Genomic DNA, 26,107 nt, shown 5'->3' with positions numbered 1-26,107 from the left:
TGGTAGGTTCGCGGCGGCCGTACAAGACCACGTATAGATGGGGGAAAGAAAAACTGCCAGAAGAGTTTCTCTTCTCAGATGAAGAGATAAAGTCGAAAGCCACAGGAAACCACGGAACTTACAAAGATGTATTGTTGTTTACGGAAACTCAACACATTCAAATAGTGACTTTGAACTCCTCTAGCTGCGCGGCAGCTTCTGAGAGCGCCTGCGCCACTTTTCGAGCCCCGCGCGGTTGCCAGGAAACCGCGACGCACGTGGTCCCAGTCTCTAGTGCTCGCTAGAGAACATGGCCAAATTCGTGATTGCGGGTGAGTGCTTGTCTAGTCAGTCCACAGATCGTTTCCCTCCGCCTTTTGTCAGCCTTGTTCGCTGGCCCCATTCCTTAGACGGATCACCTCAGGCTTTCTAGGCATTCCTTCAACGAAGGGCATTAGGCAGTGGCGCTGTGTCAAGCTCTGAAGAGCAGTGGGAGCACAGTGGGGAACATTTTCGCCCCTGCCCTTGACGAGTTTTAATTCTAGGGTTAAAGAATTACTTGGATCTGCCGCGATTGATGCAATGAGGGAGAGGTGCGCCCGCCTCTGGGGTGGGGTTAGGGTGAGGGAGAGTTGGACACAAGGAACTAACTAGAGAAACTGCTAAAGGAACCACTCCAGATAGAGACAAAGGCTGGAAGAGGACCTGGATGTGGGAGTGTGGCAAGACCTGGAGTTGGACTTCGAAAATAGAAACTAGACTCTTAGGTCTTACGAACACCTAGTTTAAAAAGAGAAGTTTGAACTAAATCTTGAACACAATAAAGAGACGTTGAAAGGTAAAATAGTGTAGATGGGTTTGCATTTTTTGAAAGGTCATCTCGGAAGCTGGAAGCAACACCAGTCAGCACTTATTCGCAATAGGCTGCTCACTGAGTCTGCTTCCTCCCTTCTCAGCAGGTTTCTTTAATATATATATATACAACTTATGTAGTGTTCTGCCTGCATGTGTGCCTGCATGCTAGAAGAGGGCATCATATCTCACTATAGATGATTATGAGCCACCATGTGGTTGCTAGGGATCAAACTTGGGACCTTTAGGAAGAACTGTCAGTGTTCTTAACCGCTGAGCCATCTCTCCAGCCCCTCTCAGTAGGTTTCTTAAAAGAGCTCACTGTCTCGACCGCAATCACCAGCGATTTCTTAGATAAGCTGTTCAGTCTTAGTTGGCTTCTTCCTCACGTTGAACACAATTGACATTTACCATCTCTTTGGAAACACTTCTTTTGCTTCACTTACATTCAGATAAATACTTCTAGCACTAGGAAACTGGGTGATGGGAATACAGCAGAAAAGTTTCGGGGCATTTTGTATGTAAGGGTAACCGGGTAGCGTTCTAGAGGAAACAGTGACAGAGGGCCTAGCTAGGCAAGGGCGTCTCAGAGCGAGAGGTGGCTAAGCAGATGCCTGAACACTTAGTTACCAAGCAGAGAAGATGCAAGAAGAAACAGAACGATTTCGCCATGGCCAGCCGGGGGAGAGTTGGAGTGTGCAGAGTTTATGAAGATGGTGTAGGGTTGTGTACAGAAACTTAACACATTCCAGTAGTAACTTTGAACACCTAGCTCTGGGACAGCCTGCACCAGTTGCCAGGAAACCGCGAAGCTGTGGTCCCAGTATCTAGTCTTCACAGAGATCATAGTCAAATACGGTGATAATTGAGAGTAGGCATACAATCGAAGTGAGGTTAGTAGGACTGGAAGAGAGGGTGGAAGGAAGAGAGGATACAGTGAGACAATGCAGATTCTTCTGAGCCACATTCAGTAGTTCAGACTTTGGGCAAAGTACCAGGAAGGTTTCTTATAACCGGAAAAGGCAAAGAAAAATCACGTATTACCTGAGTGTCATGGATGCAACAAAACGCCAGTCAGGAGACTGGAGCTATATAGTGCAGGAAGGAGCTGCTTTAGTCTTCTGGAAAGTATGAATGAAGAAAAGCAAATTAATTGGGGAATGATCTCAGAGACAAAATACGTAGAGCAAGATATCTAATTCACTGAGTGAGTATAAGAAATAAAGGAAGAGTTATGCTCCTAAGCAGCGAGAAACTGGACAGAGTTTGGGGTCATTTGGAAAACTTTTTATCATAAGAATGCGTTTGATAATCTAGATACTTACAATATTTTGTCTCTCTTTTGAGACAAAGTCTCACTATGTATCTCTGGCTGATTTGAACCTGGCTATGTAGACCAGCCTGGGCTCAAGTTCACAGAGATCTTCCTGTCTCTTCTTCCAGAGTTTTAGAATTAAAAGTGGCCACCACTAACACCTTACTACTCTTAATATTCTCAAATAAGAAGATAAACATTAACTATAGGAAATGTAGAAAAATGTACAGTTTAATAGGAGACTTGGAATTGAAATGATCCACATGAGATAGTTATTGACAAGTACACTAAGACAATTAAAGTTTTTAATCCTTTTATTAATGGCTAGACTAGAAATGGGATTGTGCCTCTGAAAAGTCTCTTGGTGCCCAAGAAGGCAAAAACCACAAGGACAAATTTACATCAAAGTTAGATGAGAATCAGAGTATCCTTGAAAAGTTTGTTCATTCCTGGCAGAACATAGTAGTTATTTCAGACATAATATGACATTTATTTTTAACTTACGTCTGTTTTAGGTATTTTAGTTTAATTATTTTGGTTAATATATCTGGACCACAGTCAAGGTCATGGAAATCTCAAATGTATTGCCAAGGCAGACCTAACCACTGGGCAGAGGGGGATAGAGGCCTGGGAACTGTTTAAGCAAACCCAAAATGAAGTCAAAACAAAATGATGTTACTTTAGTCATTTCAGAATAAAATCCAGCTTATCCTGCTGAGTTCCCATGCTACACCCAGAAAAAGATGGAAGAACACAGAAAAGTGTAGACATCTAGATAAAACACTGTGCCTGAGCTAAAAATACAGAATGCTGCTTGTAAGCAAGGAACTTGACCAGAAAAATATACGGATAAGGCATGAAATGATGTGCCTTGCAAAACTGGTGGAGGGGTTGATGAAGGAACAGAAACCTACAAAATATAGACAAGATGAGCCAGAGATGTAGAAGGGAAACCTTCAGACTGTCCTACCATAGCAATGCACTCCAGGATTTATGCCACTGGGACTAGAAAAGGCAACAGTGATAAATGCTACCACAGATCAAGGAGAAAGGATCAAAACTCACTTGTTATATTAAAGATCTGAAGTTCCTTAGTCACCTTCTGGGAAATTGTGGGGAATTCTAGATTATAATGGAATAATAAATGAATGAAAATCTAAGATTCAAGAATGGCAAGGGTAGAAGATGTTTAAAAGAAGTTTTAACAGAAAGGAGTGCCTAGGAAGTAGTACCTGGGAGAAGAGACAGGCTTTTTGTTGCTTAGGAAGGAGAAAGTGAAGTTTAAGTTGAATGAATTTAAATATGTTTATGAGGAGACACTAGAAACAAAAGTAAGTGCCTAATAGGGTAGGGAGAATTTGTTGAGCAAGGCTTCCAAGAAGACAGCGAGGTAGTGTTCAGAGCATAAGTGAACTCCTCTTCCTTTGGAAACTTCTCTGTTCTTTATATCTATCTCACCACTATCTTCTCAGTGATGTCTGGGCTGAAGGAACTCAGTTTCAGAAAAGGCAGGTAATTGAGGTCATCTCGGGTGCAGGGCTTTTACAAGCTAATTTCCCAGGAAATGGACTGGATCATTAAATGTGAGCCATGGAGTGAGTCTGAAGTGATCAATAACAGATTTGAAGTAGACAGAGAGGCTTACACACTGTACAGCGGTGTTGAGAAGGATTGACATGGAGGACTCTGTGAGGCTGAGGAAGAATGTTCCAAGGGAGGTTCTGCACTTAGCCTGTCCTTCTAAATTGGCACCCATCCCACTCCCTGGGGTGGGTTAACTTCCTGTGCAGTCTTCACTGCAAAACCGTGCATCTAAAGTTCTCCGTAGGCACCTGCGCCTCCATCAGATACCTGCCAGGCATCCTTCCCACGTGCACTGCGTGTTCCCCCTAATGCACTCGTCAGAATCTCTCTCCATGACTTCTCTCCAACGAGGACATCCAAAAAGAGAAGGTCACCTCAGATTCTTCCTGCTTCCTCAACTCCCTCACAATTCCAGATCACATATCAGATCTGAAAGGGACAGTGGCATTTCCACTCTTTACCTCACGCTCTACCTTTTTAGTTTTGTTTCTTCAAACATTAATTTGTTTGTTTCGCATGTGTTTGGGGATGTGTGCAAAAGATAAAAGATAACGTACAGAAGTTGGTTCTCTCCTTTTACCATGTGTATCTAGGAGATGAAACTCAGGTCTTCGGGCTTGGTGGCAAGCGCCTTTATCGGTTGAGCCATCTCAGTGGGCCCTTGAGTGGCTTCTAATGGGCGGCTCCCTGTTAGTATCCCATGCTTAAATAGTATGGTACAGTCTCTTATGTGGGATAGCAGAGTACTAGAGGAGAGCAAATGTTTAAAACATTCTCTTTTCCGCAAACTTTTATTATGTAAGATTCTGATCTGTGAAATGTATCTTATTTTTGCTTATATGACAAAAATTAGATGTTTGTGTTGCAGGAGTTTATTTTGTAATGCTGTTATAAAATTATATTATAGCCACAGTGTATCTTGTAAGTGTTTGGCAAATCCTCATAACTGTGCAGTAATTTGTATGTGTAAAAGAAAGCATAACTAATTTGAACTCTTCTAGGTAAAGCAGACTGCCCATATTATGCTAAAGCAGAAATTCTGGCAGACTATTTAGCAAAGAATCTTCCCGACTTTCAGATTTTTAAAATCACACAACATCCTGATGTGTGGGAGGTAAGAACCATTACAGTTATTGAAGGCACTTACGCAAAACAAAGGTTTCACTTTGATAAAATACTGGCTGGTATGTCATGTCAACTTCTAATGATGACTGGTCATGTATTACTGTCATTTGAATACTGGAAAAGTGACTTCTTACCAGTCTAAAGATATGATTTTTTGCTAATATTTAATAGCTCAGTGGAGACTCCAATAAGTGAAATGAGTATGTTGAGTCCATGCCCAGTCCTGCCAAGAAAACAGGCAGTTTGTACTTAACTACTTCACTTTTTCTTTCTCTTTCTCATGATATCCAAACGGTATAGAACTTACTTATCAGAGGTAGCCATATCTGTGGCTGTGTTGCCTCCTAAATGGACCTCAGGATGGAGATTTTGAAGATGCAGTCTTACTGGAAAGTGCTCTGGGAATATCCTAAGAAGGAATGAAGGTGAAGGCAGCAGCGTTAGGCAAAGGGGGAGTCGAGCTACAATACAGCTGCAGCAAAAGAGAAGCCAGGGGATCCTACGAGGGAAAGCATGTTGGGGATCCTTTCGGAGGGACCACATGTTGAAGAAAGGTAGCTGAGCTTTTATATTCCTGCATCAACCAGTCACCTGACATGGGCTGTCCCAAGAAAGGGGGCTTAATCTTAGTTGAGGCCATTCCTGGAGAGAGACTCAGCAGTGAGTTACTGAGCTCCACTATCCCTAGTGACTGAGGGCACAAGTGCTTTGCGCATGAAAGGGAAGGAACCTGGACTACTCCCGACTATGTGCCACAATCCACCCACTGTGCCTCCGGATCCATGTGCTCCATTAAGCAAATTCACACCATCTGCTAACAGCTCTTCCGGGATTCTGATCAAGACCTTTCCCTGGGAAAACGTTATTAAAGGAAGGCTTGCTAATGAACTGTATTCCCCACTGCGCCTAGTTTCAAGGCCAAGCTAGTCCTCATCTCTGTTCACTCCCATCCATTATAGACCTCCCTCTACTACTCTAGGCTGTATGTTAGGTGTGATGACCTAGTTCTGTGTACGTAAGGGATATGAGCCCCAGTCCCTTTTCAGGACAGGACTGTTACACTTTCCCTTGTATAGTCAAAGCTAACAGGGAATCACCAATGTCCCTTGATTCCTAAATTCTAAGTCGTCTGCCTAATAGAGGAAAACACTACACTGATATATAATACATTTTACAAGAGCCAGACCATCCCTTAATATGTTGGTCTTCTGCCTGATGTCTTCAGCTTTGCTGGCCTTCCCTGTCCGTCTATCAAGCTGGGTGTTATCTGATAGGGACAATCTATCCCCTAATGATATGCTCAGCACTGCACCTCTTTTTCTATAAAGTGATCCCTTTGGTTCAAAGATGTGTGTAAGACCTAGGGTTGGCAGGTTAAACATTTTGTAAGTGCTTAGACCGGGGTGCTAGTGAAAGCACTACAAGCAGGGGATGAAATGAGTATGTTGATTCCATGCCCAGTCCTGCCAAGAAAACAGGCAGTTTGTACTTAACTACTTCACTTTTTCTTTCTCTTTCACATGATATCCAAATGCTATAGAACTTACTTATTAGAGGTAGCCATATCTGTGGCTGTGTTGCCTCCTAAATGGACCTCAGGATGGAGGTCCATTCCCTACCCAGAACATACATTGATTTCAATCTAGGCAACTCATTTTCCTTTACATAAGTGTGGAGAGAATCCAGGGTTGGTCAGTTTTCTACAGAGTGGCGGGTTGATGTCCTCAAAGGATGGTGCTATTATCAAACGCTAGCCCTAGCCTTTGTTGCTGGCATACTGATTGCTTAGCTTTTATGAGGCCATTTGGCTATGACTGTCGAAGTTATCATGTCTGTGGGACTGGTTATTATTCTGCTCAAATAGATGATCATTGCTGGTGGGCATTTCCCCTGCCTTTGTCCTTTAGTATCTTACTGTTCCCGGAGGTTACCCCACAAGGTTCTTTCTCTCTTCAATGCATTTCTTGTGACTTAGTGAGCGAATAAAATATTGTCCAGGTCCCTGCAGAAAATAGTAGTCGAATAGTAGTCGAATAGTAATTTATCCAGATATCGAATAGTAGTCGAATAGTAATTTATCCAGATTCCCATAGTGCTACGCCCAGTAGCTTTTTAAATTAATGTGTGTATGTATTTGTTTGTGTATTTACTTATGTGTTTGTTCGTCTATTTGGTTTTTGTGGTGGGGTCTGCATATGCTAAGACACATGTGGTGATCAGAGAATACCTTGCCTGAGTCGATTCTCTTCAACTACCCGGGTCCCAGAAACAGAATTCAGTTTGTCAGACTTTAACCCACTGGGTCATCTCAGCAGCCCTCTCCTACCCCTTCAGCCCCTTCTGCCACTATCTTCCTTGGCAGATTTGTCATTTTTACACCAAGTTGTAATTTTCTCCAAACTTCTCCAACTGCCAGTCAAGTAATACATCGCCGCTGTGTTCTGTGTCCCCACTAGGGTGCACCCTCCCAAACTGCAGACTAGTGAGTCCCACTGATGGACTTTTCCTGACCACCTTCATGTGCCACTCCTGATTTAGGACCCTAAGGAGCCATTCCTGCACATATTCTCCCACTAATGAACATTAGTATGTTCTCCTTGGTCTAGGACTTTAGGGTAGAACACTTTTTTAGGGTAGAACACTTTTTTTTTTTCCTTTTTCTGCAGCCCAGTGTGTCACCAGCCAAGCTCTGTAGCGATTACAGGGACCATGTTGGAAATCTCAGTCTTCTTTCTATTGACTGGAATGAGAGCATGGACTCTTCGTCATTAGCAAGAAGTAGAGTTTACTTATGAGATGGCCTTAGTATCCATGCCTCCAACTGTATGACTTTAGGTCTGCTCAGCTGTACCTTACCGATAAGAATGCTAACCCTCACTGATACTCAGATCAAATAATGGTAACATAAACCTTTTCTGATAAATATGATGAGAAGTCTCCCTGAGGAACTTTTAGCTCATTAATTCAATCTAAATCATAGCAACCATAATCATAGATTTGAAAAGCAGTATCAACATACATGTGGCCATAAGACTAAAATAGTTTACATTCACATATAATTTAAAAAATCAGTGTTGCTTGTTTTTTGTTTTTTTTTTTTTAATCAGCCAACCTGGCCTCTCTTTAAGTTAAACACATCACTCCAGCCATGGAACAAACTCTCACACTTCATGTGGCCAATGGATCTGAAGAATATTCCTTGTTCTTTATTAATTTGCTATTTGTCTCACTATTTTTTTCTGTCATTCATTCACTCTTCGTTTGTTTGTTTGTTCATTTCCTTCTTTTATTGAGACAGAGTCTCACCATGTATCTCTAGCTGGCCTGGAACTCACAGCAATCCACCTGTCTCTTGCATCCCCAGTGCTACAGTTAGAGGCATGAGCAAGCTCACCAGCCTCACCACTCTTTTCTAGTTTACATTTTACCATTTGGAGATATCTGAATGTATTATGCATACATAGTGGCATTGAAAAAGCTGTCACTCTGCTATTTAAATCCTACACTATTGAAATGAATTCTTAGGCAGATTTAATACATAACTTTTACTGGATTCTTTCCCCATAGGAGTGGCTGGAAGAGCTTTGTGAAAGGAATGGGTGGGATCACAGAACCTCCCCCATTATCTGGAGAGAGCTGCTGGATCGAGGAGGCGAGGGCCTTCTTCTGGGAGGGTACAATGAGTTCCTGGAACATGCCCAGGTACGGGGACTGCCTTGCTTATATGTTCAAACATACTCTCTTACCATTGTTTTATATTTCAAGTGTCTCGCCTTCTAAGCCATTCTGCCATCTCCCTCCCAGTCTATTTTCCATCCTAGCTTTTTGGTCCGATAATGGTCGGTTCTCTGAGGTTGAGTTTTTCTTTTCTGATATTTAGCTTTACTATGGTGTCACTTCCAGCATGACAACGGAGCTGATGATGCTAATTGCTGAAGAGAACCTGGAGACACATATAGAAAAAGAGTTGGAAAAAGAGAGCATGAATGATCTCATCAACCCCTTGGAGGTCTGGATTGTCAGGTGGGATGGTCAAGCCCCAGAATTTATGGGCCTGGATTTTTATATTTAGAAAGGACAATGGGGTTGGATGAATTCCATGATGGAAGAATACCAAGCCAGGTTTAAGGTGTGTGTGTGTGTGTGTATTCACATGACTGGGCTATACACGTATATGAGTGCCTCTGTGTGTCTAGCCTCCAGTATCCATCCCCAGGTGATTTAGGATTTACACATGTAAATCCTTCACACACAGTCTCAAGCAGTTCTCCTGGCACATGTCCTCGCTGATGATTGTTCTCCGCTCGTCCCCACCTGCTGGTTTTCCTTGGTTCTTCTTCCTGCACTCATGGACCATCTGCAACCCTGCCCCCCTCTGCATCTTCCTTTTCTCCTTCTCATGCACTTCTTATGTCCCTACTTGTTACTTCCTCTCTCTCCATCTCTGGCTTCTCTATTCATTGTTATTTCTCTCTGTGCTTCCCTCCCCTCTGTCTACCTCACACTGTCCTTCTCACTACATGTATGTATCCTAACATATACCTGTTTTAAGGAAGAATGTATAATTATGGAACACTACAAACACTGAAAAGACTCAGAAATTGTCCCATAAATAATCAAGAACTGAAATGGACGTCACCACCATGCCCTTCCCAACAAGAGTAATAGAAGTTCTCAGGTGAATTTTCCAACTCCTTATAGTTGGTCATCACAGAAATAGAAGATCCAGGTACTTTTGGTTTAGGATAGAGCACACAACCTGTGCTTACCATTGCCATCCCTGTAAGGGCCTTTCTCTGTGGAACTTTGGGAAAGGCATTCATTTGTAGATAAAGATGTACAAGACAATGGCTAACTGAGGCATATGTCTTTGTCTTTTCACGAGGAAGTATGAGCACATAAACAAAACAATCTGATAATGAACTTTTGTTTATTTGTTTTTGTTTTGTTTTCTGCATGTGTGAGAGCTCTTTTATTTGAAAAATCAAATACACCCGTAATTTTTATTTGGTGGTATTGTCAGATGTGGAATGAGTAGTGAGACTTTCTTGCTCTGATTTGGATCACTAGCCACATTTGTGCAAGTGTGAGAATGTTCGTGTAAAATAGTGAACCATCCTGAGGAGTACACGCTAAAATATGGGTTAAGAGTAAAGTGCATAACTGGAATCTAACCATCTTCCATCCAACTTTTGCATTTAATCAGTGCAAGTACTAATGTGTGCAACCACCTAATCCCCATCTTGGTAAGTGGAGACGTATTTGGGGTAGACACAGAGATCAGCCTAACCTTCTTTGACTGGGAGCAGACGGAAAACTGCCTGATAAGTGTAGTGATGGAAACTCAGGACTTGGCATCACCAATTCTCCGCAGTGTCTCCTACTGCACAAATATTGAAGAGGCCTTCTTTCAGGCCCAAGTCATCATCTTCCTGGATGAGAGCACAGATGAGGAAGTGTTCAGCCTGGAAGGGTTCCTTCGAAGCAGGGTACCGCTGTGCCGCCTCTACGGTTACATGATGGAGAAAAATGCTGACAAATCTGTCAAGGTCATTGTCGGAGGGAAAACGTTTGTGAATCTTAAAACAGCTTTGCTCATGCAATATGCCCCTAACATCGCAAGCAACATCATTGCAGTGGCACTGGGTGTGGAAGGGCAAGCGAAAGCAATACTGGCCAGGAAGATGAAGACAAGCCCGTCCAGTGAGTGAACTCCTATTGGGTGCCTTGTTTGTGTTTTGAAACATGGATTCAAAGGGTGGAGAAAGAAGGCTACATTCTCCAGGACCATCCTGGATGTGTGGCATCGATTAGAAGTGATGGGTAGAACCAGTGTGATGCCTCACTCATTCAGGTGATGACATTGTGGCTCCCCCTCATTCAGAGGACGATACCTAGACTACCCCACACCCCATGCCCAGCTCAGGGGCAGCAAGAGACTATCAACGATAAATAGTAATAACCTAATAAATCATTCATAGCAACATGCAGCAATTAAAGTTATCTAAAAGCTACCCACTGCTTAATTTTCAAATTTTCCTATACTACCTTAGAGTGCAGGGTTGACACTGAAGATCAATTGTAGAACTCTTGCCTAGCATGCATGAGAGTCTAGGTTCAATCTCCGATCCTGATGCACCCCCTACCAAAAAATGTGTGGATAAAGCAATGGGTAAAATACGAAGCTGTGGATAAGGGGGGCAGCTGCGAAAACTGCTTTTACTCTACTTTCATGACTTTGTCCATCATTACAAAGTTAACAAATATTTTTTGCAATAAGATCTCTATTAATCAAGTAATAATTTTAAACCTAATACCCCATGTCCCCATGATAATAATAGGGAAAGTGGTGTATGTTCTTTAAAGACTATCAAGGCTCTGTTAAAATGGCTTTGTTTCCTTTCACACTCTGGAAAATCAACTCTCTGTGACTCAGATTTATCATCTTTAAAAACAGCAACCCCCTCCTAGAATTGAGGTGAAGATCCAATAAGGCAGTGACATAGTTACATTTCTACTGTTGTGAAGAGACACCATGACCAAGGCAACTTATAAAAGGAAGCATTTATTTGGGGTGTTGCTTATAGTTTCAGAGGGGAGGTCCATCATGGCAGAAACTATGGCAGCAGGCAAGCATGGGGTTGGAGCAGTAGCTGAGGGCTTACATCTGATCCATAAGCATGAGGCACAGATAGGGAAGTGGGGGGGGCACTTTTGAAACCTCAAATCCCACCTCCCACCTCCTCCAACAAGGCCACACCTCCTAATCCTTCCCAAACAGTTCCATGAACTGGGGAGCAAGTAGTCAAACATATGAGCCTATGAAGGCTACTCTCATTTAAACCACCTCAGACAGTATTTCTAAAATATCCATGTGTGGTAAAACATGGATAGAAGGAGATCAAATTTATTATATCTAATTAAATTTTATTATTGATCTTTCAATTGGTAGATATCAGAATCATATGAAAATGAGGCTGAATTACATTTAGCATATTTTAGCTCTTCGCGTCCTTAGAGCTGATCCTTTGTGTCCTTGCAACAGCATCCATGAGAATGGAATTACAGGAATTCTGGAAATGAAAGCTGAGGAGACAATGGATGTGAGCTGACAACAGTCTAAACCAAGTCAGTACAGAAAGCTAGGGAGCACCTATCATAATGGCCATTGCTGTTATCCACTTCTTTACAGAGAAGCTCAGAATACTTCTGTCTCCTTGCATATAGCTTCAGCATCTTACCCTAAAAGATTAGTCTAATAGTCTTCTTTCCACAAGAGAACAGAAAAGAATTTAATTGCCAAGAAACAGACGTTATGTAGATAGATGTGCTCGTTAGTTTTTGTTTTTTGTTTGTTTGTTTGCTTGCTTGCTTTGTTTGCTTTGTCAACCTGACACAGGCTAAAGTTATCTGAGAGGAGGGAACCTCAACTGAGAAATGCCTCCATAAGATCAGGCTGTAGGCAAGCCTGTAGGGAATTTTCTTAATTAGTGATTGATGTGGGAGGGCCGAGCCCATGGTGGATAGTGCCACCCCGGGGCTGGTGGTCCTGGGTTCTATAAGAGATCAGGGTGAGCAAGACATAAAAAGCAAACCAGTCAACGGCACTCCTCCATGGCATCTGCAAAGGCTCCTGAATTCAGGCCTGTGCCCCGACTTTGTTCAGCGATGGACTACCCTGTGGAAGTGTAAGACAACACTCTTTCCACCCCAACGGCTTTGGTCATGGTTTCTTCGCAGTCATAGGAACCCTAACTAAGATAACAGGCAGTGAGGACATAAATAAAATTCTTTTTCAAATTGCATAAAACATTTCTAGAAAATCAACAATTGCAGAATCATCTTAAATACCAATCCGTATTTTCTCCAGCTCATATTATTTTCTTTTTCTCCATAGAGATATAACTACCACATGACTATATGGTATTGTTTCCTCGCTCATCCTCCCAACCCTCATCCTAGAACGCTGTGGGGAAACAGAGGTTATTTATTTTCTCCTAAGCCATGTTTCCAAAAGTACTTTCCATGAAGAATATCATCACCATCACTTTCACAAGTGGTGAAACCTGTCCAGAGAGTCATTTATACACATTTCTACTTCAGTCCAGAATAGATGGTGTCTTGTCAAAATCTGAGCAGTTGAAAACAAAATTCCCTTATGGTGGGGGAAACATCTCAGTCAGTAAAATGTCAGGTAAGACTACATCCATCAGAACCATAGCACACTGGGGGAGAGAGAGACAGGTAGGTCTCTAGGGCTCACCGGCCAGCCCGTCCCTGCCCTTTCTTAAAAGATACAATGGAGAGTGATTGAGGAAGACTCCCAATGCCATTTCTAGCTTACATGTGCACACTTATCCACAGACATGCACACCACGTGTGTTTGGGGGGGGGAGTGAAGTTAAGAGTGACACAAATGACACAATTTTCAGCAACAGTTTCCTTCACCAGTTTCATCAATATTCCTTAATTGCCCACCTAGCACACCATTCACAAGGCATTACTAGTGAGTGCCAAGGCCCGATAACTAGGGAGGTGAACCCCAGCTGCTGCACACGTTGGAGAGCTTGGACCCCCATGAACCAACACCAAAATAAATACACAGATAAGGCATTGGGTTCGAGTAAATGTTATACTAATGAACTTCATTGTGGTTGTTTCTGATTCTGTTTCTGCATAGGCATCAAAGATGTGATAATTTGGGGTAATATCACTGGAAATAACTATGTTGATCTGAGGAAGGCCAAAGTTTACAACTATGAGAGTGCTATTTGGGGGCCTCCTGGGTATTATCACTCTGTGTTGAACTTGATTTTTGACAGGTACAGTATGTTTTTAAGTGACGTATACTAACATTGGATAAATGAAATAGATGTATAATAGTTGTAAGCACCATTATACCATCTTGTAAATTTTGCACAAAAAAATAACATATTGTTTATGCACGCATTTTTTTCCCTGTGCTTTCTATTGAAGAATCAGGAAAAAAAATCCACTACTTGCTCCTCATCCCAATTTGATTTGTTATAAAATTATGAATTTTGTATTTCAGGTTATCCTGATAGTAGTTGGTATATTCTGTTAAAGTTATCTCTAAAGCAGGTATACTCAAAGCAAGCGTTAATGTCAAGCCAGACATATAGCCAAGTAGAAAGTAGTTGAAGCATTCATAGGAAGAAGAGTTAAGATGATGAGCAGACTGGGTAAGGTTGACCAGTAAGTCCCAAGAGAGGCAAGGCTGAAAAGTGATGCATCCCTGGGCTGGAATTTGGTCATCATCAGTTATTAGTCATGTGGCTTTAGAGAACTTAAATCAAATTTGTGCCTCAGCTTCTCTGTTGATAGAATGAAAGTGTCCCGTATAGAATAAATGGGAAAACTAAAAAATTCATCCAGGTAAACACTCCATTATGATGAGACAGAAAGAAGAACCAGAGCTGATCCCTGCTCCCGTTCCCCAGTTGCAACGTTTTCTTTTCCTTTGTCTTGTGTCTGCCATCCCCCTCCAGACCATGGGGAGTTATCTATACCTAGGAGCAGTGTGTGCTGGGCCCATCCCCTGGAGCCCAGTTCTTCTTCATCTGGTGCTTGCACAGGGTCAAGGTTACAGGGATCTGAGGCATTCACTGGCTCACCAATAGGGCAAACCTTCTGGGCTCCTTCTTGAGTTTATACTTCAGACCATAAAACATACTGCCCCAAAAAGCAACTCACTGTTTAATGAATGTATTTGATTTTAAGCAAAGAATACGGCTGGTCCCAAGAAAGCATCTACATGTAACTAATTATTTATAATAAAAGATATTGTTCCTATAGTCTTTGACCTCTTTTCAGTGTTCTGTATTTTTTTTAATAATTTATTTCATTTTATGTGCATTAGTGTGAAGGTGTCAGATCCCTTGGAATTGGTAGTACAGATGTTTGTGAGCTGCCATGCAGATGCTGGGAATTGAACCCGGGTCCTTTAGAGGAGCAGACAGTGCTTTTTAACCACTGAGCCATCTCTCCAGCCCCACTATTCCATATTTTATTACTATCCTCCAGATTGACATTTGGTGATTCCTTTTTGTCTGGTTTTATTATTTTCCCCTCGTGTTCTCACAGGTAACAAGGATACCTGAAAAAAGGGCATTTGGGTTTCCTTACTGTGTAGATGTGGGTACAGCTCCATCCTGTGCTGAGTTCCGGGGATCAGAGGACATTCTTTCCATTCCTGTTTCTACTGTGAAATTGTTTCTTTCACTTTTTGCAGTGAGTGGGTAACAAAAGAATTTGGGGTGACGCTTGAAACCTTGAGCACAACTGGCAGAGAGTTTGGGTGCATTTTGGCGGCACACAGCATAACCACTACTATGAAGTACTGGAACTATGGCTCACCACCCGGAGAGATTGTTTCCTTGGGGGTAATGAGTGAAGGTACTAATTCCTATCTTGTAAAGCCCTGTTTAGAGCATAGCTTGATCTATAAGTTGTGTAAATATTAACAGTATCATAATGAATTCATTCATTCATTCATTCATTCATCCATTCACAAGTACCTGTTACACCTTTCCAAGTCCATCCTGTCATCCTAGCCACCTCATCTCCTCTTCTCTCAGGCTCAAGAGCTTTTTTCCCCTCAGCTACTCATTTTCCTTATAACCTCCCCCCACCTCCCTGTCTGTCTCCGCCTTTCTTCCCCCATCCATTCTCTCCCTCTCTCTGCTCTGCTCTGCTGCTGCTTCTCTCATGGCCAGGTCTAGTCTGTTAGCCAAGTTCAGAGTATTTCTTTCCCTTTCTGTTCTGGACTCTTCCAGATCCCTCTGCCCCTTTCTAGGCAGCTGGGGACCCACACACTCTTTTTTATCTCCAACATCTGTTCATCTAACTCTCCCTTACCTCCCCCATACCTCCAGTCTGACCATTTACACAGATCACGGGCCCACTGGGCATTTGGCACCCATCCCTGGACACACAGAGAGCAGTTCCCAGGCTTAACATTAGGAAGCTCCTCAGAACACACAGAATGGTGTCTGATGCGCAGGTGTCATATCTATAATAAAAATCTTCCCTTTAATCATGCCTTGGATGGGTCATACTGTCAGTTTGTACAATGATAAAGCATAAGCCAAATAAGCACTCCGTTTGGTCATGGTGTTTTATCACAGCAAAAGTAACCCTAAGTTCACTCAGACATAAAGTAAGCTGGAATAGAAGACCAGATTAAACAAGTGGTTCAGGCTCATGGGTTAAATGCAGAGTCATGGGACAGCTATGGACAGCAGGCACAAATCACATGCAAGGCTTTGAAAATAAAAACTGTGTTAACCCCTAGATATGAGAGAAAGGAGATGGTCAGAACAAGGACAGGTGTGTGTTCAGGAGTCCTAATCGGATAATTCCAGAAGCTTAATTCCACCATTGCCCTTAAAACTCCTGTACTGGCTTAGGGGTTAAGAATACTTCCTGCTCTTGCAGAGGACTAGAATTTGGTTCCCAGCACCCATGTAAGGCAGCTCAATACTTACAACTCCAAATCCAGGGCACCTAACGCCCTCTGCTGGTCTCCTCATGTGTGTACATACACACTTCTGTGTGTGCACACACACAACATCCCCTGCCCCACACACACACCACAAACAAAACCTTAAAATCCTTTTCAGTTATTTTTCCAAATTCTCCTTTATTTATTCATGCTTTGCCTCGTGTGTCCTTGCAGGCCAGTTTGGTATTCCTGAAGGGATTGTCTTTTCTATGCCCGTGAAATTTGAGAATGGAACTTGGGAGGTTCTTACAAATCTCGAGGACATTTCACTGAGTGAGAAGACAATAAAGAGGCTCGCAGACGATCTGATTCAGGTAATGACAGAGAGCCGGCAAAGGAACTGGCTTTAATAATGACCCTAAAGTGATTCTATAGACTACAACATGCATGATTTTCTGAGCTCAATTTGCATTATATTTCTGAAAACCATAAAGCAACAAAGGCTTGGAGAATATAGCAAAAACATGCATATACTTTTATAATTTTCAGTATGCTAAAAATATTTACTTATTTTAAAACAAGAATTTTTCTGCTAAAGAATGATTTGGCTGCTGTCATTTAATTCTCTGATTGTGAATTTTTCAACAGGAGAAACTTATTGCAATGGGAGACTTATTAACCTTCCTGCCAGTTGTAGAAGGTAATCTCACAAATGTGTTGTCCCTTCGGGCACATGTCAAAAGGCACCACAGAGGGCAGGGAGAGATGGCCCAGTGGTTAAGAGCACTGGCTGTTCTTCCAGAGGACTGAGGTTTGATTCTCAGCATCCACTTGGTGACTCACATCCATCCACAACTCCAACTTCAGGGCATCCAGCACCCTTGTCTGGCCTCCTTAGTCACCAGGCATGCATGTGGTATACAGAGATATGCGCAGGCAAAAGCGCTCATACACATAAAACAAAAATAATCCTCTTTTATTTAAAAAAAAAAAAGGTACTACCAGGCATGAGGCAACCCTGTAGTTAAGAGCACTTTCTGTGCAAACAGGAAGTTTGAATCCTTGCCACTAACACAGAAAAGTGAGTATGGCCACACACACACATTTGTGTCTGTCCCAAAGCTTTGAGGCTTGCTGGCTGCCAGCCCAGCTCTGTTTTAATAAAAAACCCTACTTTAAGAGAACAATGTGGCAAGTGATGCAAAGAAATATGACCTCCTCCTCTGGCCTCCGGGCACACATGACAGGCCCGTGCACCTACATTCACACTCACACCTACACAGATAGAAAACATTTATTGTACGTGAATCACTATTAATATTAATATGGATAACTAATATAGATAGCCATGTTTTGTTTTTTAAACTAAATTGTTAGCAGAGCAAGCTGCTAAGTTTAGCATGTCTTTAGAAATAAAGCATAAGAATGCTAAAGAAAACGCCCTGTTAGAATGCTATGGCCATATAAAATTTGCCACATTTACTAGTTCCCTAGAACTAATATAAAAAATTGCCATACACTCAGTGGTTTAAGATTAAGGTGTCAATAGAGCATATCCTGCGAGCTCTGGAGAAGAACCCTTCTTTACCTGGCCCAGTTTCTAGCGGAGATGCTTGGCACTACGTCACCCCATTCTCTGCCATCCTACACATGTCTGTCTGTCCCCTGGATGTTTGTGTTTCCAAATCTCTCTCTAGTCCTAAGGTTAGTCATTGCGTCCTAATCCAATATGACTCCATTTAAATTTTTATTTGTTTATTTATTTGTGTGTGTTTTTTATATATGTGTGTTTGTGTGTGTGTGTGTGTGTGCATACACTAATTTCTGTGTACCACATGGATGCAAGAGTCAGCAAAGACCACAAGAGAGGTGGTTGGGTCTACTGGCACTGGCTGTTGTAAGCTTCCATGTGGGTCCTGGAAACCAAACTCTGGTCCAGTGCTCTTAACTCCTGAGCTATCTCTTTAGGCCCCATATGACCCATTTTAAATTTTTTTATAAGTCTCAATTTACAAAGTTACAAGTTCAAGTTCTAGCAGTTAGAACTGCCATGTGTCTTTTGGAAACCACAGTCTAACCTGTACCATATTTAATTTCAAATGACTTTATTTAAAATTCATTAAATTTCAACAATTGCATTTTTCTCATTGACATTTTATTCTAATCATTAAGTCATAAGGAAGTGCTGCCATCTCTTTTATTTCTTCTCTTAGCCGTAAAACAAAAAACAAAAAACAAAAAAGCTTAGCCAGGCATGGTGGCACACACCTGGTGTGCATTAAACCTAAACAGATGGATCTCTGCAAGTTTGAGGCCAGCCTGGTCTGCATAGTGAGTTCCAGGACAGCCAGGGTTCTGAAGAGAGACCCTGCCTTGAAAAACAACACACACACACACAAAAAAAAAAAACTGTGTAGCCCAGGCTGGCCTTGAACTCGTGATCCTCCTGCCTCTGCCTCCTTCAGCAAATCCTACCAGTGTGCGCCACCACAACCGGCAATATCAATGCAGATGCTGAGACTTATGGGCAACCTTTGGGCAGAGTGCAGGGAATCTTATGAAAGACGTGGGAAACAGTAAGATCTGGAGAGGATAGGAACTCTACAAGGAGAGCAACAGAACCAAAAAATCTGAGCACAGGGGTCTTTCCTGAGACTGATACTCCAACCAAGGACTATGCATGGAGATAACCTAAGACCCCTGCACAGATGTAGCCCATGGCAGCTCAGTATCCAAGTGGGTTTCATTGTAATAGAAACAGTGACTATCTCTGACATGAACTGATTGGCCTGCTCTTTAATTACCTCCTCCTAAGGGGGAAGCAGCATTACCAGGCCACAGAAGAAGACAATGCAACCACTCCTATGAGACCTAATTGACTAGGATCAGAAGGAAGGAAAAGAAGACCTCCCCTATCAGTGGACTTGGGGAGGGGCATGCATATAGAGGGTGGAGGAAGGGAGGGATTGGGACAGGAAGAGGGAGGGAACCACAGGGGGGATAAAAAGTGAATAAAGTGTAATTAATAAAGAATTAAAAAAAACAGAAAAACAACAAATTCTCAGTTTACATATGGAAGGAAACATGTAGACACTCATATACTCATTTATTCGAAAAACATTAACCAAATGCCTTCTCAAGCCTAAGGTTCTTTCCTTCCACTAATATTTGTGGAGGATCAACAGTGAGCCAGCAGTAGAGGAAATACAGGGTAGACACGGTAGATAGTGGTTATGTCTTACACAAAAGGTGTCTTTCTCAGGAATGAGAAGCGAAGGGTTCTGAGAAGGCTTGTGCCTAGGAATAGAAGAGACGAACCTGGGGCAGGAGCACATAGATTGGCTTGTGTGGGAAAACTTCAGAAAAGCTTGGTTTACCAAAACCCAAGGAGAACAGCTAAGAGACAGGGTGGTGAAAAATATCTGTGTCAGCTAAGGAAGATGTCTGTGTTTAGCATGCCGTAGGAACAGGGGGCAAAGCAGCAATGAGAGGGGCAGAAGAGTCAGACACCCAGGATAAGCAAGGAAGTCAGGTCAATTTGTAAATGGTCAGAGAGTCTGACTGTAATACAATAAACAATGGGCATGAAATGGAGTAGCACATTAACATAATGGAAGGATGATTTCAACCAAAACTCAAAACAATGGAAATGTAAAAGCTATAAGGAGATCGAATTTTCGAGACTCAATGACAGACTGACTGGAGAATACCAGAGGACTCGGATTCTTTCTGGCTGGGTAGATTGATTGACAGGGGAAAATGGCAAAAAGATCATCGTCATTCAGAGAAGGGAATAGAAGCGTACGGGTGTGTTAGCCAGTGGCTGTGAGAGGAGCATAAGGAGTTGTAATATAAGAGTAACTGAAGAGTGAATCGAGGGCTTTATATTCTGACTATGAAATGCTTATGCAATGTCTAAAATGCAAATATCAGATAGGGAATGTTCTATTTCCTGGAGTTCAGAGAGTCATGGACTATGTTTATCAGATTGGGAGCTGTTGCTTTGTCAGTAGTAATGGATACTTTTTCTAGAAAACAAGAGGATAAAGAGGGATCCAGCCTATGATTTTTAAAGGAGAGCAGGACAGGCTGGCAAAGGTGCATGAGGAAGAGAAGTGTAGTTCTCCGGTCAGCAGGAGCCTGGATCTCAGCTGAGGTCCTGGAGCTCTGTTTCTCTCAGGGACAGATAGAAAACCTTAAGGCGAGGCCCAAGCGCACTAAGCCAGGGTGCGGAAAAGGTTTTCCGCAGAGTGTTATGGTTTAGCTCTTTTAGCACTGGGTTACTGGTGGCAATGGACACTCAGGCCTTCCAAAGCCAATGGTGATACCAAAGTGTTGCTTTTGGTTAAGCTGCTGTGTGGAGTACAGCAGAGGTGCATGTCAAGGCCCAAACCAGCTCGGCTTGCAGCCAAGATAAAGGCCTGGTGAGGCCCAAGCCCAGCAGACCAAAGGGCAGATCCCATGAGACAAAGCCCAGCGGAGGACAAATGATGAATCTCAGGAGGTTCTTGAAGTGAGAAAGTGTAGACTTTTTTGTGTGTGAAATCAAGGGCAATATAAACCCCGGGCAGAGGGAGAGATTTCGACCGTGAATGTGTTTGATTCTCTGGGGTCTGTATCAGGGGGTCAGGGATACTTAATGGTCTATCACAAGAAGGAAAATACAGTACTTAATTATCCTATGGGAGTGGGGGTGGGGAAATCTCCAACAACAATTGAAGGTCACCAAGATCCTTAGCAGGGTGGGGCATTTCTAGGAATTCCTAAATGCTTGCTATAGCAGTTTCCTTATCATAGAAGGGTCTGTTCTGTTATCTGCCCTGAGGACTATGTGATACTCATTGACTCCTTACAAGACCTGGGGTCGCTCAGATCAGGAGAGACTTTTAAAACACAGCTGAGAAAAGAGAGTGTATCATCGTAGACTGAGCTCAAATAATTGACTAGTCAGAGATGACTGACCTCAACCTAATCCAGCAAAGCCACACAGAGAAAGGATAAGATGATCTGATGCCATGGAAGAAAGGTGAAGTTGCATAATGCAGTTGGCAGTGGGGAAGAAAGCCAGTCTTATAAAATGAGGGCCTGAACCTACTCAATGGATGGATAGCATAGAAGTCATTCACAGCTTTGGTGAGAATAATTTTATGGGATGAAAAGGAAGAAATGAAACCAGAAAAGAAAAATGGACCTTAGCTTGTGAAGCTACAGAAAATAGAGCTTGAGGTAAGCAACAACATGAGACAGGGAAAGGAACTAGGGACCTTAAAACCAATGAGTGATTTAGGACAGGGAGAGACAGAAGTAAAATTTAAGTTTAGAATGGTTGTTGTCTGTACTGTCTGAAATGGGAGAGTAATTAAAAAAGAAAAACAAGATGGCCAGCTCTGCAGCAGGAGGAGAGATGATAAGAGCTCAACAAAGCAGTGCCCATGGTAGTATAGGGGTGCAGCTAGATTTTAGAGTTACAGTTGACCGAATTTGGATAGTCTGTGAGGACAAGGAAAAGCCGAGGGAGACTAGAATGTGCAGAGGGTTGGGGCTGCAGGAATGGCCTAGTAGGTAAAGTGCTTGCCAGCAAGTATGAGGACTGGGAGGCAGATAGAGGATCGGTGGTGCTTGCTAGACAGGCTGGCCAAATCAGCAAACTCTAGATTCAGTGCGAGTGTGCCTCAAATAGTAAGGCAGAACAACTGAAAAAGACAGCGGACATTACCCTCTGACCTATGTATGTATATGTATGTACCCATATGTATGTATATGTATGCATACACCCACATACAGACACACATGCACACACACATGGATACACACATACACAAAGTGCCCAGGCATTTTGACCTTAAGACATATCATTCCCTGGAGTAGAACTCCACCAAGATTGGGCCCCAAATGGGTTAGGAATGTGGAGCTGTTGATCTCGGTCCTAAGGACAGCTTAGATAAGTTAGAGTCCCTAAAGTGATTGTCTTTATTGCCTTTGTCATTTCCTAAGTGTGCTAAGTCATAAAAATAACTGGCAAAGCTTGACTAAGGCAAAAAATAGGGATGAAGACTGTTTTCAGGAATCCTTTTAGTGAACATGTCTACTGAACAATGAACATGTCTCTCTAATATAAGACAGATCTGGGCAGAATATGAGGCTATGGAGTGATCAACAACCATTGCTTCCTAGAAGAAACTGGTAACTACAGAAAGAGGTCCCAAGTGACCAGGGAAGGAATACTTCACCTGTGGTCTCTCATGCCTTCAGACTTGATTTTATGGATGCTGTTTATGTATCTAAAGATAGAAAGGACTGGGTGGCTAGCTGGATAGATGGATGTTCATGTTTAATCACCATTGCAGAGGTGAAGCTGAGGGAGAGTAAGAGACGAGTCCTCAAGACAGAACCCAGGATCGCTTCTAAACAAGGAGCACATCCGGTGTTAGGTCCAGAGAAAGAGGTCACGGTTACAGATGGAAGTACCTGTATGGGCAAGGAGCGTGCAGAACAAAGCCAGATTCCCACAGTCAAAGACCATAATGAAGAAGGGCAAAGTTTGAAATAACTAATTTTAAGAAGGAGATAAATTATACAGAAAGAATACAAGGAGTTCAATGGAAGTCAGAGATGAAAATTTATAGAGAGCCAAATGTGTGGCTGTAGAATTCCCTAAAAAAATATGACTAGCTGACTAGATGCAGACATGGAGGATGCTCCCCAATATTAGCCTGTGTTCCTCACCCCCAAATATTACTGTGTGCTCCCATCCTATTCTGTAAGAATGACAAAACGTGATGTGTGGTCCAAAATTTATTCTGAGGTTTTTCCTACGGACTTTATTTGGTATAACAGATTGTCTCCAAAAAGCTTTCTTCTTTTTCTCAATTTTCTTCTCCTTTTATTACTTGGGCTTTAAATTGATGCTGAGGTGATTTTGGCCATCAGCATTGAATATGGTAATGAAAAGTGAGCCCAGACTTGTTGCTTCACTAAGAATTTGAGGAGGAAGAGAGTGAGGCAAAGAGGTTGAAAGTTACTGTGATAAACAGAGGCTTAGGTGAGTCTTCTTTGCATAAAGAAGAAAAACCTAACTAGAAATCAAAATTTCAAAGTCCAACCAGAGGTGTTACTTAAGAGATCTAAGAAACAATCTGTGTGATTTCCAGCCATCTGAGGTGGTTGCTGTCTTTCAGAATGAACTAGTAAAAAGAAACTGGCCGAAAGCCCTTGGTTCAGACCAAAGAGGATTTAGTGGGGTAGGGGCAGAGTGTGAGGCTAGGCAATTGAGAGCTTGGCTGGTGATCAAGTTCCAGGGACAGAGCCAAAATAATCACAGCCCAGAGGCAGAATGAAGGTGGGGGCTGCAGGCTGAAGAAGTCCAAGGGGCAGCTGGTTTTAACTTGGATTCTTTTATTCTTAAAATTTACTGGTCCTCTGGGTGGCTGTGTGGGTTTGGAAGACCAGGGCTATAATTTTCTTTTATAGAAAGTGCTACAAAACTGTCATCCTATATTTGACTCATTGACTGGTAACTGGTCCTAAATTTTCCAACTATACTTGATTATAGAGTGTCTTCTGAAAGAATATGATGTGGTATACACTGATTTTTTATTAACAGAGTTCTATATTGCTCTTTGTTACCTTTGTATCTTGCATCCCCTCCAAAAATTAAAACCCAATGTCCCATATATTCCCAAATTCAAAAAATCAAAAATAATAAGAGCTTTGTACCTCTCAGTTTGGAGATCTTAACTCATCAGTGAGAAGATTTATGTAGAGGGCTATGAAATCTCTTCAATTAATTTAATACTTAATCTACCAACCTTTAGACTATACACTAAGGTAATCTGTATGTACGTGCACAAATGCATGAACTGCACTATGATATAAAACACATACACACACAAGCACACACACATTTTATTGTGGATCTTAGCACAAAGTTTGAAAAATCACTGATTCAGATTATCTCCCAGGGATTATTTTTGAATACTGACTCTTTTAAATTTTGGTTTCAGAATCTAAAACTAGTATACTGGATGCAGAAAAGGCACAATCCAGTATGGCCCTGTATGGAGAAAAGGAACAAGATGGATGGGAAGGTGAGTCAGTGGAACACATGGGCAGGGCTACTGTTGGCTGGTTGTAGACATGAGGTAGTGGTAAGAAGAGCTCAGTAACAACTCACTTTCACATCCTACACCTCAGAAACACCCTGAGGAAGAGGGAGGAGAACACCAGCGATTGCTTTCATACCAAGACCGCTTTCTTATCATACCTCAAACTGCCTAGTCACCTTAGCTCAGTCCTAATGCCATCTGCGTGGCTCTTTTCACCTTTCTCTATTTAAGTCTCCTTTACAAAGCTCAAAATAACCAAGAGGGCAAATGGGGGAATCCTCTTCAGAAGGTTGGTGAGGGGGGCAGGGCCTGAGAGACCCAAGTCAGAAATCTCATGGCCTCTGAGAACTTTGTTCTCAGTATCTGAATTGGGGAGTAGGAGAAAACTTTAGAATACTGATACAGAAGCAAGCATGGTTTCCAAGTCTGCATACATAGCACCCAGCACAGTTACAATCTAGTGTGCTCCTATTTTTACTATTCCTTCACCTCATTTCCTCTGTGTAGAAGGAAGCTGGCACCTCTGAGCAGTTGCCCAGTGACTTCTATTTTGAAGCCAGCATTCGTGGGAAGTTATCAGAAGGTGGCAACAGAGTTATCTCACCGGACACTGGTTTGCTCCATTGTCTGTGGGGCCAGGAGAGAGCTGCTGCCATAGAGCAACGCTCCATACTGGTGTGACCTCACACCTCACTGCCCCTAATAGAGCGAGGCCACCGGGGAAGCTTCATGGGGAAGGACTGAGATAGGAGAAAACAAGAATGGCTGCAACAGTCAATGAGCTCTAAATATTCTTTTGGTTCTCTTCTTTCTGCAGAGGAGTCATATACGAATTACCAGCTCCCTTCAGGAAAGACCACAAGTGGTAGGTGGTAGACCAAGGCTGTGCTGGGAGAATCTCTTCCTTCCATGAGCTTGAGTGATAGAATGAGCTGGGAAATGTGTTGGGCTGTGTGAATTCCCTTTTGCCAAAGCGTTTCACTGAGTTCTCCCCATTTCGTACGAACACAAGTTGATATGGACTTGCGTGTGGCCGACCAATCAGGATCTTCACTCACAACTCCACCCTTGTATTCATATGTCCAGTGGACACAATCCGGGACACCTTGTGTCCTGAAAAGTACAGCTTTGGAATGAGCTGGTTGTGGAGGGCTAGAACTGGGGCACTGAGGAGAGACAAGGCCCAGAGGCCAGAGGAACCAAGACCGCAGATGCATATGCAGTTCAGAATAAGGACCGTAGGCGAGGAGACACACACAGAGACGTAGCTGTGTCAGGAAGGAAGCCAGAATTTACACCACCGTGTGGAAATGGTTACTGAGGGTCTGGTGGCTGTCTCACACATGTCCCCTCTCAGTCACTGAGCCAAACTGAACACAGGAATCCAGTGGATGGAGGAAGAGGGGGAAGAAACAGGAGCTACTGTGCATTTTTAAAGGGAGGTTACATCTTTCTCTGTTTTTCTTCCTTTACAGATTCTGAAGGAAAACGTTGAGTACCAATAATTGAGCTCCAACCAGATCGAATATAAAGAAGATAAAGACCTGCGAGGACCTGCATTGAGAAAAGAGCAATTAAATAGCAACAGTCCCAAAGTCCCAGAGAAGTTGCGGTGCTGCCAGCATCTAATCCCACTTTTGTTGATTATTGCATGTTTTCAAAAATAAACTAATGTAAACCATG

The 26,107-nt window shown here is 42.5% G+C and overlaps 1 protein-coding gene across 3 annotated transcripts; it reads left to right on the top strand.

The window, feature by feature from the left end:
* The first annotated feature begins 18 nt into the window (after nucleotides 1-18).
* Mdh1b (malate dehydrogenase 1B) lies at nucleotides 19-26,107 on the top strand. 3 transcript variants are annotated; one of them, XM_060368487.1, is made up of 12 exons: nucleotides 19-311; nucleotides 4,732-4,844; nucleotides 8,423-8,557; nucleotides 8,736-8,878; nucleotides 10,062-10,558; nucleotides 13,536-13,677; nucleotides 15,108-15,271; nucleotides 16,554-16,693; nucleotides 16,968-17,019; nucleotides 24,323-24,406; nucleotides 25,242-25,289; nucleotides 25,900-26,107. In XM_060368487.1, the coding sequence occupies exons 1-12, from the start codon at nucleotides 290-292 to the stop codon at nucleotides 25,917-25,919; spliced, it is 1,560 nt and encodes a 519-aa protein (XP_060224470.1). In that variant the 5' UTR covers nucleotides 19-289; the 3' UTR covers nucleotides 25,920-26,107. The 3 variants fall into 3 exon arrangements, with proteins under 3 accessions (XP_060224470.1, XP_060224472.1, XP_060224471.1); XM_060368488.1 differs by having other exon boundaries at nucleotides 283-311; nucleotides 8,759-8,878; XM_060368489.1 differs by lacking the exon at nucleotides 4,732-4,844 and having other exon boundaries at nucleotides 8,759-8,878.

The sequence above is a fragment of the Meriones unguiculatus genome, chromosome 15 (genome assembly GCF_030254825.1).
Source record: "Meriones unguiculatus strain TT.TT164.6M chromosome 15, Bangor_MerUng_6.1, whole genome shotgun sequence".
In the NCBI taxonomy this organism is placed as follows: Eukaryota; Metazoa; Chordata; class Mammalia; order Rodentia; family Muridae; genus Meriones; species Meriones unguiculatus.
The sequence above is the reverse complement of the archived record's forward strand: the minus strand, read 5'-3'. Positions and strand labels throughout refer to the sequence as shown.

Bases quoted from the DNA above. Each gene is read 5' to 3' on its own strand.
- Mdh1b (XM_060368487.1), top strand. From the start codon at position 290: ATGGCCAAATTCGTGATTGCGG. The intron at 13,678-15,107 runs GTACAGTATGTT...CACTTTTTGCAG, and splicing joins TTGAACTTGATTTTTGACAG to TGAGTGGGTAACAAAAGAAT. The intron at 16,694-16,967 runs GTAATGACAGAG...ATTTTTCAACAG, and splicing joins TCGCAGACGATCTGATTCAG to GAGAAACTTATTGCAATGGG.